At 51.9% G+C, this 12080-nt stretch overlaps 1 protein-coding gene across 5 annotated transcripts in view; it reads right to left on the reverse strand.

Annotated features, from left to right (window-relative positions):
* Positions 1-3585: 3585 nt before the first annotated feature.
* KLC4 (kinesin light chain 4) overlaps positions 3586-12080 on the reverse strand; it is a 51260-nt gene continuing 42765 nt past the window's right edge. For 4 of the 5 annotated variants that reach the window (XM_090054001.1, XM_090053980.1, XM_090053994.1 and 1 more), the window contains 3 exons: positions 7721-7845; positions 7082-7139; positions 3586-4572 (listed from right to left, as the gene is read on the reverse strand). In XM_090054001.1, the coding sequence (XP_089910127.1) occupies positions 4483-4572; positions 7082-7139; positions 7721-7845 (273 nt within the window). In that variant the 3' untranslated portion in view covers positions 3586-4482. The remainder of the gene's footprint in view (positions 4573-7081; positions 7140-7720; positions 7846-12080) is intronic. The other variant, XM_090054006.1, reaches the window with a different exon arrangement.

Consider the following 12080-nt stretch of genomic DNA (forward strand, 5'->3'; position numbering starts at 1 on the left):
GCTGCCTCCCTGGCCCCAACGTGTGCTGAGGAAAATGGCCTCGCGTGCCATGCTCAGCACACATGCTGGGGGTTGCTGACCCCTGCGCTAGAGCTAGCCCCCGGCTAGAGGGAAACTAAGCTGAGGGAAGGGGTGTGGCCAGGCCCAGGCAGGCCTGAGTTTAAATGCCCTGCCCTGGTCTGCAGGGACCCCAGCTGGGATCTGCCTGGATGAGGTGGGGAAAAACAGCCTGTCAGGTCCCCAACCCTCCCACCTCCACTCACTCACTGGCTGGCAGCAGGAGTGGGGGCGAGGCTAGACCCCATAGCCTGAGGGGAAGCCGGGGTTTAATCCCCCCATTGCAGGGGGTGGGGGTGGCGCAGGCACTGATAGGCTCCACTCCTGCACTTGGGGCTATGGTAGTCAGATGCACTAGCCTGAGGGGAAGTGGGGGTGGTTTAATCCCCCCATTGCAGGCAGCAGCAGCACGGGCACTGACACAGCATCCTGGGCAAAGTTCCTCCAAGGAGCAGCCAGCCAGCCATGGGGAGGGGGGATGTGACCTGGCTGCACAGAGGGGTGATGGGAGGAAGCTAGGGCTAGTTACAGACCCCGACTCGCTGCTGCAGCAGCAGCAGCACAGCCTGGGCTGGGGCAGCCCCAGGGGGCAGGGGGCAGTGCCCACTGCCTCCTGCCTCCAGCCCTGTGCTGGAGCTGCAGTTTGCAAGCATGCTCCAGCTGCACCATGACTCCACACAGAGTAAACTATCTGTGGCAGGCAGAAGTGAGGGACACAAGTTCCATAAACCAGTTTGACCTCAGTTGGTTAAGTCTGATACTACATTCAACCAGGTTTATCTCAAACCAGTTTCGGCCATTTTGAAACTGGTTTACATGCACTGAACTTATGTTCTGTTATAGGTGTAAACCAGTTCCTGATCACTTAAATCAGTTTATATATAACATCTGTCCCTAGCCTAAAAGAATCAGAGATAAATCTCTAGCGCTGTAGCTTACACTGGTTTAGGAGACATCTGTACCTGCTCCTCTACCATCTAGTGGCAAGACACAGTAATAGCTGGGATAGCTACGTATTTGTCAATTCCTGATCACAGTTAATTTATATCACTACACAAAACCAAGGTAAATCACACTAGAGCAGGCACTGGTCTGTCCATGCCCTCAACTCAGATCTACACTAAGAGATGGTAGGTACAATCTCATTCTGCAGGACCTGGGCATGGGCAGCTCTGACTAAAGTCATCTGGCATGCAATTGCTCAGCTCTTGTTAACATCAGACCTTCTCTGCCCAGCCTGTCTCTCCAACCTGAGTTTTACTGAAACATTCTGAGACAAATGGTGCTTCCCCAATATGGCAACTCAACATGCGTTTACAAATGAAAGCAAGCAACAGTATTCTCCCAAATTTATAGAGAGGAAGATAGGTAAAGAGGGGAAGGTGGTTTCCACAAATCACATAGTAAGTCTGTAAGAGAGACAGTTAAAGAACCCAGAAACACTGACTCCAGGGTTAATCTGTCAAATCAAGAAATGCCATTGGAATGGTCTTCAGGAGTGATATTAGTTTCATACTGCCTGGGCCACTGAGTTCACAGCACTGTAAGGAACACTCTCTACCCTAACACATGGCTCCTCTTGAAAAGGAGACAGTGACAGAGAAAAGCCACCTGGAAAGCACTGCATCTCAGCTTGGGCTTCTCTTTCAGGCACTGACTGAGGCTGGATGCCTAATAGTGCAGGGATGGAAGGAACTCTGCATTGCTGTCACCTGGAGGAAGGGTCACTTGGTGGCTGTTGGCCACTGCCTCCCAATGAGTAAACAGCCTGTTCTCCTCTTTCCTATCCATTGGCTCATCCTCTTCAAGGGACTCATTGTCCATGTTTTCAAGCTCCTCCATGGTAATACAAGCCATGTCAGCACAACTCCAGCTACAGGAAATAAAATGGCAGAGAATTTCAGGGCAAATCTAGGGACAAGGGGCAGTAGTGGTGGTTTCTGTTGCAATGTGAAAGGAGCAGTGCGTGCGCTAGATAGCTCTGAGCTTGCAGGTCCTTGGTATTTGGCAGTAAAATCAATGCCAAGCATGGAAGGGTTGGGAGGGGAGAGGGATAGGTTGAGGAAGAGCTAGAGTTGAAGCTCAAGTACTATTCTAATATGTTCTTCATTTTGATCTTTGAAGAAAAGTTGCCTAAGATGCTGGGGAACAGAGAGTAAGCAAGTATTATTTCAGGTTGAGGAACAGAGACAGCAACTTCCTGGCTCAACTTATCCCAGGAGGATTGACAGCTAAATAAAACATCCCTCTGCCCATTTTCAGATTTCCAGAAACCTAAGGGTCTCACACCCCCAGCACTGTGTGCAGCAGACATTGATAGGTTCACCTTTTTCATACTCCACTGAGGAAGGGAAGGCTTGTCCCTCCAACGTTGCTTCCCAGTTCTCCTACACCCCCTTGGGCACCTTGGGGCTTTTGGAACAAATTGCCCATTATCACCACTGAAGCTTTAAAGAGTCCCTGGGGGCTAGCTGCAACTGAAAAGAGGGGTAGCACTCCTCTGGATCTACCCTGGCTCCATGTTCAGGGCCAACTAGGCAAGGGATTGCTGGGTCAGAGAGAGGCTGTGGCCAAAGGTCAGGGGGCTGCCCGGACAGAGGGCTGCAGGTGGGAAGAGGCTCCTTTTAACCTGGCCTGCCCACGTGCCACCGCCCGCACAGCCGAGTCCCACTTCTGGCACCGCAGGGTCATGGCCCAATGGCAGGGCAGGGTGGGAGCGCCTTGACCCGCTGTGCCTCGCACCCGACAGCCCCACATGAGGAGGCCCCTGCCCACGGCTCCGGTGCTACGTCCCCTGTTGTGCTGTACCTGCTACTTCCGTTCCGCCTGCCCAGCCCTGGAACTTTTCCGAACACGCAGCTTGTCACTGGGCGGCACTTCCGGGCGCCACCCTGCCTGTGACAGCACAGAGGTCTGTGTGGGCCTGGTGCAGGGAAGAGGTGCATGCACAGAGACTGCCAGTTCCCCCATGCCCGCCCTTGGGGCCAGGCCCTGCCCGGAGCACGGGAAGCACTGACACACCGCTTCAGCCCAGCCGCCCACCCACGTGGCCCTGCACTTGTCTTGCTGCGGGCGGGACTGGCCCTGCTCAGTGGAGAGCCGTTTGCATGCCGGTCTTAACTGGCAGCAGCCCCTGCTCACAGGCAAGGTGCTCACTCAGGTGCTACACAGATACGCAGCTTGGGGACAGGCTTATCCTCTGGCAGGGCTGGGACTTGCCCAAATCCCAATCAAGCCGGCTGCCTCAAACCCAGGATAAACCCAATGTCTCTGTACCCTGAGGCCACAAAGCCAGGGCTGCTGAGAGCTGGCTGCTCCCTGCGCGGCCTCCCCAGCCTGTAGGACTCCTGCTAAAAAGCAGTTCTGGTCAGCAAGGCCCCAATGAGGGCTTGGACGTTTCCATGAACAGGCAGAGCTGCATTAACAAATGCTGAAAAGCCAAAGAGCTCTGGCAGAGAGCTGAAACCTTCTGTGTCAGGCCATGGGCCAGGTTTCCCAGTGTGGTCTGAACACTCTACCCTCCATAGGGCCTCTTGCCACTGCACATTTCTATGATTTGTTTTATTTAATAAAATAAAGTACAGTAATCAGAGGTAAATCATGGGAATGCACAGCCCCTGCCCGCTCTGTGCAGTCATCCAGTGCTCCCTTTGCTACATTGTTTTTCATGCTAAGGCAAACACAAGCCATGCAATCAGAATGGGAATGGGCTTGCAGAGCTCCAGGTGGTACAACTCTGGGTGGGATATAGGAGACCTGCCCTTGAAGCCTCCCCTAGGTTACAAGAGTGCAGTGCCAAGGAAGCAACCAGTACCAGGCTCAGCCCCCCCCCAACTCCAGTGACACAGAATTTGGGAGTGGAATCCTGAATGGGAGGAGCCCTTCACTGGAGCATGCATAGGCATCATGGGGTAGGAAGAGAGCCTGAGGGTGCTTTAGGTGGGGCACATAGTGAGAAGGGAGCTCTTCTCAGCAAGCTCTAGAAGACATGGGAATAGCTGGCACCAACTCAGGGTGGGGGAAGCTCTGCCTATCAGGTGCCAAGTGAGAGCTGCTGGAGCTCATTCCTGGGCAATCACTAGCATGCAGTTTGCAAACTATGTGGGGAATGCTGCTACCAAAGCTACTGGTCTCTAACAAGTCTCAGCCCCAGATAGTCACCAGGCAGAAGGAGGCCCTCTCCCCAGTCTGGTTTCCCATTTGGGCTGGCACTCCCCACACCATGTCAGAGCACTCCCTCCTCTATAAGGTAGCAGTATGAATGCGGGTAAGGCTGGAGCTCTGGCGTTTAGGTGAAGACCATGATTGTGTATCTGAGACAGAAGCAGCTGGAGTGAGTGGTCCTGGACACCAGGCCAGTACCATCAGTTATTGGAGCATCCAAGATGGAGCTGGAAGGGGGTGCAGGAAACACGCAAGGGTGGGTCATTTGGAGGTGAGCAAGGAGCTGTGAGAAGACAGGTCTAGGCTGCTTGCGCTGAGGCCTCTGCTCTCTGCCCGAAGACCTTGAGTACCCTGAAAAAAAGAAACCATAGTGTTTGTGATCCACTTCTCCAGAACCCAAGCCTGCAAATGGCTTTAACTGAATCCCCAGCCCCTCACCCCAAATATTGAGATCTATACTGCTGTAACCTGAGCCTAAGGAACTATGTCCTTCCTCCCTATTGTGATCTAAAAATTGTCCAGAAAGAATCCCTCATTGCCAGAGCCTCGGTGTTCTTTGGACAGGAACCATTCTGGTTTTTTTCTGACCAGTCATTGAAAAGTTAACCTTGGCATCTGAACCACTGTCAAGCTTTCCAGTCAGCAACTTAACAAAGGGGATGGGGCAGTTCAGGTTTCACTGAGTTACCATTCTGGGGTGCATGCAGACCCTGGCCTCAATACAGAGGTTTCTTCCAAAGATGTGGAAAAGTTACACATTTTTAAGGAAAGCCCAGGATCTGACATACAATTCTGCAGCAGATTCTACAGCCAAGGACTCTAAACCAGACATGGGTCCGGAAGCTGGACTGGCCAGATGCTGGCATGTGCTGCCGGCACTCTATTTAGAGCAGTGAGGGACAACCTTTTTGGTAAGTGTGCCACAAATTAGCCCCACCCTCCCCAAGTACCCCTCCAATCCCTTTCCCTTGCCCAATCTGCTGCTCAGCTTTCTGCCCGTGCCTCGCCTGATCTGCTGCTCTGCTTTCTGCTCCACACCCCACCTGCCACTGTGCTGCCTGTCCCCTCCCCAATCTGCTGCATGTCACACAAAGAGGCTGCCCATACCACTTGTGGCACCTATGTAACAAGCTGGCCACCCAATTTAGAACCCCTCACTGCTGCTCCCTCAACAGGCCTAGAACTTGACTCCTACAGAGACTACACTAAGCACAGTGGTGAGGTTAGAGGCCATGGCCCCAGGAGGAACTAGCGCTGTTGTACTGCTAATACCCCTGGCCTCACAATCAGTTGTGGACCTGAAGCAAAGCTGCTGCCCACAGGCAGGAAATTTCACCACACAGTGGGTGTGTCTACATGAGACACTTGACTGCACAGAAGAGCAAGTTACTGTGTAGTATGTGTCACTGTCTACACGAGCAGACCCTTAGTGCACAGTAATTTGCTCTACCAGGCAGTTGATTTGCTACCTGCAAATGCAAGTAGCAAATTAACTGCTGAGTAATTACTACACAGTAAGGCATGTGTAGACAGCCGAAAGAGAGCAGACTCGCTCCTGACCAGCTGGGCAGCAGGGGGCAAGAGATTGCTCCCTACCCTGGGAGCTGCCTGCTGCTGGGGTAGGCTTGGCCACCGGAGCCCAGGTGGGAACAATGTCCCCAACCCAGCAACAGGGAATACCTAGACCTCACTCCGTGATTGCGGAGCAGGGGCCAGGAGTTCTTTACATGGGAAGAGTTCCCTACCCAGCCTGGAGCTGGCTAGGACCTACCCTAACTAGGACCCCAGACTGTGCAAGGAAGTCTGCATGTGTAGCCTGGAGCTGGCTGGCCACTGTTCTGTTTCAGGCAGTTCGCAGGCAGCTCTGGGCTGCATGTGAAGATTTCCCCACACAACCTGGGGCTGGCAGGGAACTGTCCCAGTCTGAGGCAGGTCCAATCCCTGCAGCTTTCTCTCAGCTCTGTGCCCTGGAGGCAAGGGCTTGGAAAGAGCAGCATGGGAGGGGCAGTTCCTAGCCCATTGCCCTAATTCGCAGGCAGAAGCTCCCTGCTGCCAGGGCAGGAGGACATTGTCCCTGCCTGGGCTCCACCACCAGAGCCCACCCCGGCAGCAGGGGCAGGGAGCAATCTCCCAACTCCCTGCAGGAGACAATTATATCCTGGCCCCATGCTCCCTGCCAGCCCCTGAACTAGTACCCAGGGGGAACCGAGAGCTCCCCATGGCTGATGCAGGGGGGCAAAGTAGGGTGGGAACAAGCCTGTTCTCAATGCGCACATGTGTAGATGCCTGCCCAGGGTGGGTATATTACACTGAAGTAAACCCATCCAGCAGCATTTGCACATGTAGGAGGACTGCAGAGTCTATTTGTTCAGTGTCTAGGAGCAGTTCAGGCTATTCCAGCCCATGTATGTATATTTCCCTGTCCCTGGTCTCAGGAGAATTCTAAATGCCACTACCTTGCCCAGGGATTTAACCTGTACCTCCCCAGCCCTGCACAGTTCATTAGCCCTAGTTGTCCTGGCATTACCCAGCACAGGTTTATTAAACTCTACGAGAGACAGCCCAACACCATGTTTCCCCAGGTTCCTCTGGCCCAGTCCCATCCTCGTCTGTAGAAACTCCCACCAGGCCAGAGATTCCCACAGCACTGGCAGGAGGGAAGCTGGCCAGTGATCACATGGGAGAGGTATCAATAAGGGAGAGCTACTGCCCCAGGTACTCTTTCCTACTACCCCTCTGGGCAGTCAGGTGCTCCAGGGGTTTACTGAGTGGAGATGTCTCTGCCAGGGCCAGGCTCCCTGTAACATGGCAAGCAGGAAAGGCTAATAGGAATATGTAGTGTCCTGCGTTATGCTCTCACCTCAAAAGAATCATCACTGGATTTATGGAGATAATTTAATGATGCTGCTCGTTTCATGCTAGTAAAAGAAAAGAGAGAGATGAGTGACTTCTTGAATTTCAGCACCTGCTCTGCTTCCAGAAACAGGGTGGTATCTCACACTACCCTACCTAAAATCCATCCCAAACCCTCTGCCTCAGCCAGCACAGGGGACAGGAAGACAGGAGTCTAAATACTGGCCACCTCCTTGCAGCCCCTGCCTCACCAACAGGGATGGGGCTAGGGAATCCTTCCAAACATGGGTCCATCCCTCCAACCCTTGGATGCCTCCAGTAGTCAGTAGGGTCGCCTCTCCCTACACTAGCTCCATATGAATATATAGCGGAGAGTTTCTTGCTGCCCAGTTTCCCAGGCTCACTCTATAGCTTCCTTGTTACTGTGAGTCCCCTGAGGCTGAGGGGTCAGAGTTAGAGCTGAGGGGACTCTGTAGACTAAGGAAGAGTTTTGTGTGGCCACTGAAAAGCCCTGCTCCAAGCAGCCAAAGCCCCAGGAATGAACAACCCTCCAGCACACAAAGTTTGAATTTTCTCCTGTCCCTCCCTCCTGGCAGCAACAGGTGCAGTGGGATGAGAGCTCCTATGCCCCAAGGTAGACTCGTACTTAGTGTTCCTTGGCTCCAGGGGGCCATTTCCCTGAAGCTTCTTGACCAGCATTTCACTGCTCCTCCTTATCACGTCCCGAATCTTCCCCAGTGAGCTGCTGCGTTGAAGCACGCCACTCCCATCCTGGAGATAGAGACATAATCCACAGGAGATGGTGGGGTCACTGAGGCTCATAGGGCAGGCTGCAGAATGACTCCATACCCAAACCCCAGGTTCACCAAGGTTCTAGCAGCCAGTTACACTTAATGGAACCAGCCCCTAAGAAATCAGTGCTCCAGAAACAGGGCACAGCAGGGCCAGGCTCATCCAGCACCTGGGCAGGGGAAGTCTCCAGCCCAGAGCAGGAGCCAATCCCCAGCCCAGCACTTATACTAGGCATACATCTCATGATCCTTTAAGCCAAGGGAGGCCAACTTTTTTGGCAATCCACAAGTTAGCCCCTCAACCTTCCCAAGTGCCACTCAGGAAGGATGAGGGGCTAACTTCCCAGTCTGATCTGCTGCTCTGTTTTTTTTCTCATCTCTTTTTCTCTCTGCCTGATCTGCAGATCTGCTTTCTGTTTCCCTCCCTGTGCTCCCTGCCCTATCAGCCACTGTGCTGTTTGATCCTTCCCTAATCTTGTGTGTGCCAGAGGCTGCTATGACACCCCTGCTTTAAGCAGTCCTTCAGCAGGCAGGGGCAGTTCCTAAGAGGAGGCTGACTTGATGCCAATTATGGGAGCCCTATGTACAAAGTGCCCATCAGAGACTCCCCCACACCTTCAGCACTAGCCCATCCCTCTGCAGCTAGCAGGGGAATAGCACTCACTGACATCGGTTCTTGGGATAGATCAACTACAGCACTACACCTTAAGGAGATAGCCTTGAAGAGTAAAACAGTAGCAGAAGATGGAGTCAGAGGCCTTCATCTGAGGAAGCTTTGGGACTGATCAGCTCTGGGATGAGATGAGGATCACAACAGCCAAAATCAGTTGACTTGCTACTCTCAGATCACTAGGTTGGTAGCAGTCTGCCTTAGGCCTGTTTCAGCTGGGATGGGAAGGCCACAGATATGGGAGCTGCTGTTCTAAGAGCAGTTCCAGGTGATTTGGGAACCCCTATCATTTCTCCTAAGAAAGAGCTTCTTCCTCACCCCGCTCCTGTACTTCTTAGCTTAGACTCTTCGAGGATCATCTATCTGACTGACTGAGATTGACATGATGGGGCTGCAAGTTCCAATGATAGGAATCAGAGTGTTCTTGGAAGTCTCTGTTTCCACTTGAGCTCCCTAAAGCAGCACAGTGTCTCAGTGATGGCTGGTACTAGTGCCTTCTCTAGAGTGAGGGAGTGATGTCACCTAGTATTAAAGAAGCAGGGAGTGGGAAGAGCTCTATATTCATGAACTGAGGCTTAGAAAAGGGTTTTCCCTTTTGGAATAATGCGCGGTAGTTCTGAAGTTCCTTGGCTTCTCTAGGAGAGATGGCCACAGGCCCTACACCAGTGATGTCTGGGGATCCTCAGAGGCCATTCTCCCAATACCCCACAGGACTCCCTGCCTTCTAGGGTCATCTAGTAGGAGCTGAGCAGGAACTGTTCCATAAGGGCCAATCACACCGGTGTTGTGGGTTTCTTCTCTGGGCTCTCTTCCTCTCTCCAGCCCTCTGGCTGAGTACAGCAATGTCCCCTGCTCTCTCTCAGCTTAGTACTCCATATGATGCTCTAGATCTATACTTCACCCTATTCCTTCTTCCTCATCAGGGTGCACAAGTGAGTGGTCCTCTCAGTCCCAGACCTGATCTGCCAGCAGCATTTCTCAGATGAACATCCTTGTGGGGGAAGGGACACCTTCCTTCAGACAAATGAATCATACAGAATGTATCAGCCTGTTCTTTACTAGCATCTTCCAGGTAGCATCAGCAAACAGGTCCCGTCTCCCTCCCCAGAGGTTGAAAACTGAGGGAAAGAAAGAGACAGTGACTTGGCCAAGATCACCTAACAAGTCAGCATGTGAACAAACACAGGAAGTCCTAGACTGGAACAGGGACTTCTAGTCAGCCCAAACCCTTCTCCAAGACAGGCCAAAACCAGCTGCTTTAGAAAAGCAGTCTTCACAGGCATGGTCAGCTCCCAGGCTACTGCACCTGGCAGCATAATTTGGAGAGGAGGTGAGCAGATAACAGTAGTGAAAGAACAGGTTAGGGACTATTTAGGAAAGCTGGAGGTGTACAAGTCCACCTTGGACACGATGCACCTGATGGTGCTGAGGTAGTCGACTGATGTGACTGCAGAGTTGCCAGCCATTATCTTTGAAAACTCATGGGAGAGGTCCTAAATGACTGAAAAAGGTGAATATAGTACCCATCTTTAAGAAAGAGACAAAGGAATATCTAGAGAACTACAGAACTCTCAGCCTCAGCTAGTCTCTGGAAAAATTGTGGAGCAGGTCTTCAAGGAATCCACTTCTAAGCATGTGATGAGGAACAGACAACATAAATTCATCAAAGGCAAGTCATGGCTGACCAATATGATTGCCTCCTATGAGGAGATGACTGGTTCTGTAGACGTGGGGAGAGTAGTGGACATAATGCACCTTGACTTAAGCAAGGCTTTTGTTACCGTCTCCCACAACATTCTTGCAAGCAAGCTAAGGAAGTATGGGTTGAATGAATGGACTGTAAGGCGAACAGAAAACTGGCTGGATCATGGGGCTCAGAGGGTAGTAACTAATGGCTTGATGTCTAGTTGGCAGACAGTATCAAGTGGAGTGCCCCAGGGGTTGGTCCTGGGGACAGTTTTGTTCCATGTCTTCATCAGTGATCTAGAAGATGGGATGGAGTGCACCCTCAGCAAGTTTACAAACAATGTCAAGATAGGGCAAGTAGTACATATGGTGGAGGTAGGGCTAGGATTCAGAGAAACCTTGACATATTGGAGGATTGGACCAAAAGAAATGTCATGACGTTCAATAATGACAAGTGCAAGGTCCTGCACTTAAGACAAAAAAAATCCCTTGCATAGATACAGCTGGGAACTGACTGGCTCTACAAAAAAGGTCCTAGGGGTTACAGTGGCCAATCAACTGAATATGAGCCAACAGTGTGCACTTGTTGCAAAGAAGGCTAACAGCATATACTGGGCTGCATTAGTAGGAGTATTGCCAGCAGATAGAGGGAAATGATTATCCCCCTCAAATAGGCACTGGTGAAGCCACATCTGGAGAACTGTGTCCAGTTCTGGGCTCCCCACTACAGAAAGGAAGTGGACAGATTGGAGAGAGTCCAGCAGAGGGCAACAAAAATGGTGAGGGGCTTGGGGCACATGACTTATAAAAAGAGGCTGAGGAAACTGGGCTTATTTAGTCTGGAGAAGAGAAAACTGAGAGGGGATTTAAAAACAGCCTTCAACTACCTTCAAAAGAAGATGGAGCTAGACTGTTCTCAGTGGTGGCAGGTGACAGAACAAGGAGCAATGGTCTTAAGCTGCAGCAACAGAAGTTTAGGTTAGATATAAGGAAAAACTCTCTCGCTAGGAGGGTGGAGAAGCACTGGAACAGATTACCCAGAGAGGTGGTAGAATCTCCATCCTTGGAGGCTTTAAGACCCAGTTAGAAAAAGCCTTGGCTGGGATGCTGTGGCCCCAGTGCCCTTCCCTCCCAACCTGCTGCCCCCAACCCTGCAGTGTGTGGGACAGGGGGTGAGTTTGTGGGGCAGGATAGGGCGTGTGTGGGGCATTGGGGGGGGAGGAAGCAAGGCTGGAACTCTGAGAGTCTGCAAGGGAAAAAACAGTTTCCCACATTTTTCACCTTTGAAGGAGAATCCATTTATAAAAGTTTGTTGATCCATTTTTAAAGTTTGTTCATGGCCCTTTTGTATATTCTTGCGACCCACTTTTGGGCCTCTCTCCCCCACCCCCCATGGGTTGAGAAACACTGGACTAGATGACCACCTGAGGCCCCTTTCAACCCTAATTTTCTATGATTCTAAGAGGGGCCAAGCACTCATGCAATGGCAGCTCTGGAGTAATCTACACAGAGGGTAGTTTCTCCCTAATCCTACTCCAACTGGCTTTGCCCTACATCAGGACTGAACCAATGGCATACAGCCCCCCCTGCCCCTCCTCACTGCACAGGCTGCATCAGAGATACCAGTAGCATGCCCCTGCTCTACCCTGTAGGCTGTGCTAGCAGTGCACAGACCCCCAATCCCTTCCTTGCTGTGTAGCAGTGGGAGATGTGCCTACCTGGGCCTGTAGAGCGTTTATTAATCACTTCTAGGCCTGTATGCCTGCAGACCAACAGTTGGACAGCCCTGGCTTATGCGACCAAACTGTTCTATATCTAAGCACTGTCAAGACCAGCAAGGCCACCTGACCCAGTGCTAA

The sequence above is a fragment of the Crocodylus siamensis genome, chromosome 1 (genome assembly GCF_052110815.1).
Source record: "Crocodylus siamensis isolate JL-2025a chromosome 1, ASM5211081v1, whole genome shotgun sequence".
Classification (NCBI taxonomy): Eukaryota; Metazoa; Chordata; order Crocodylia; family Crocodylidae; genus Crocodylus; species Crocodylus siamensis.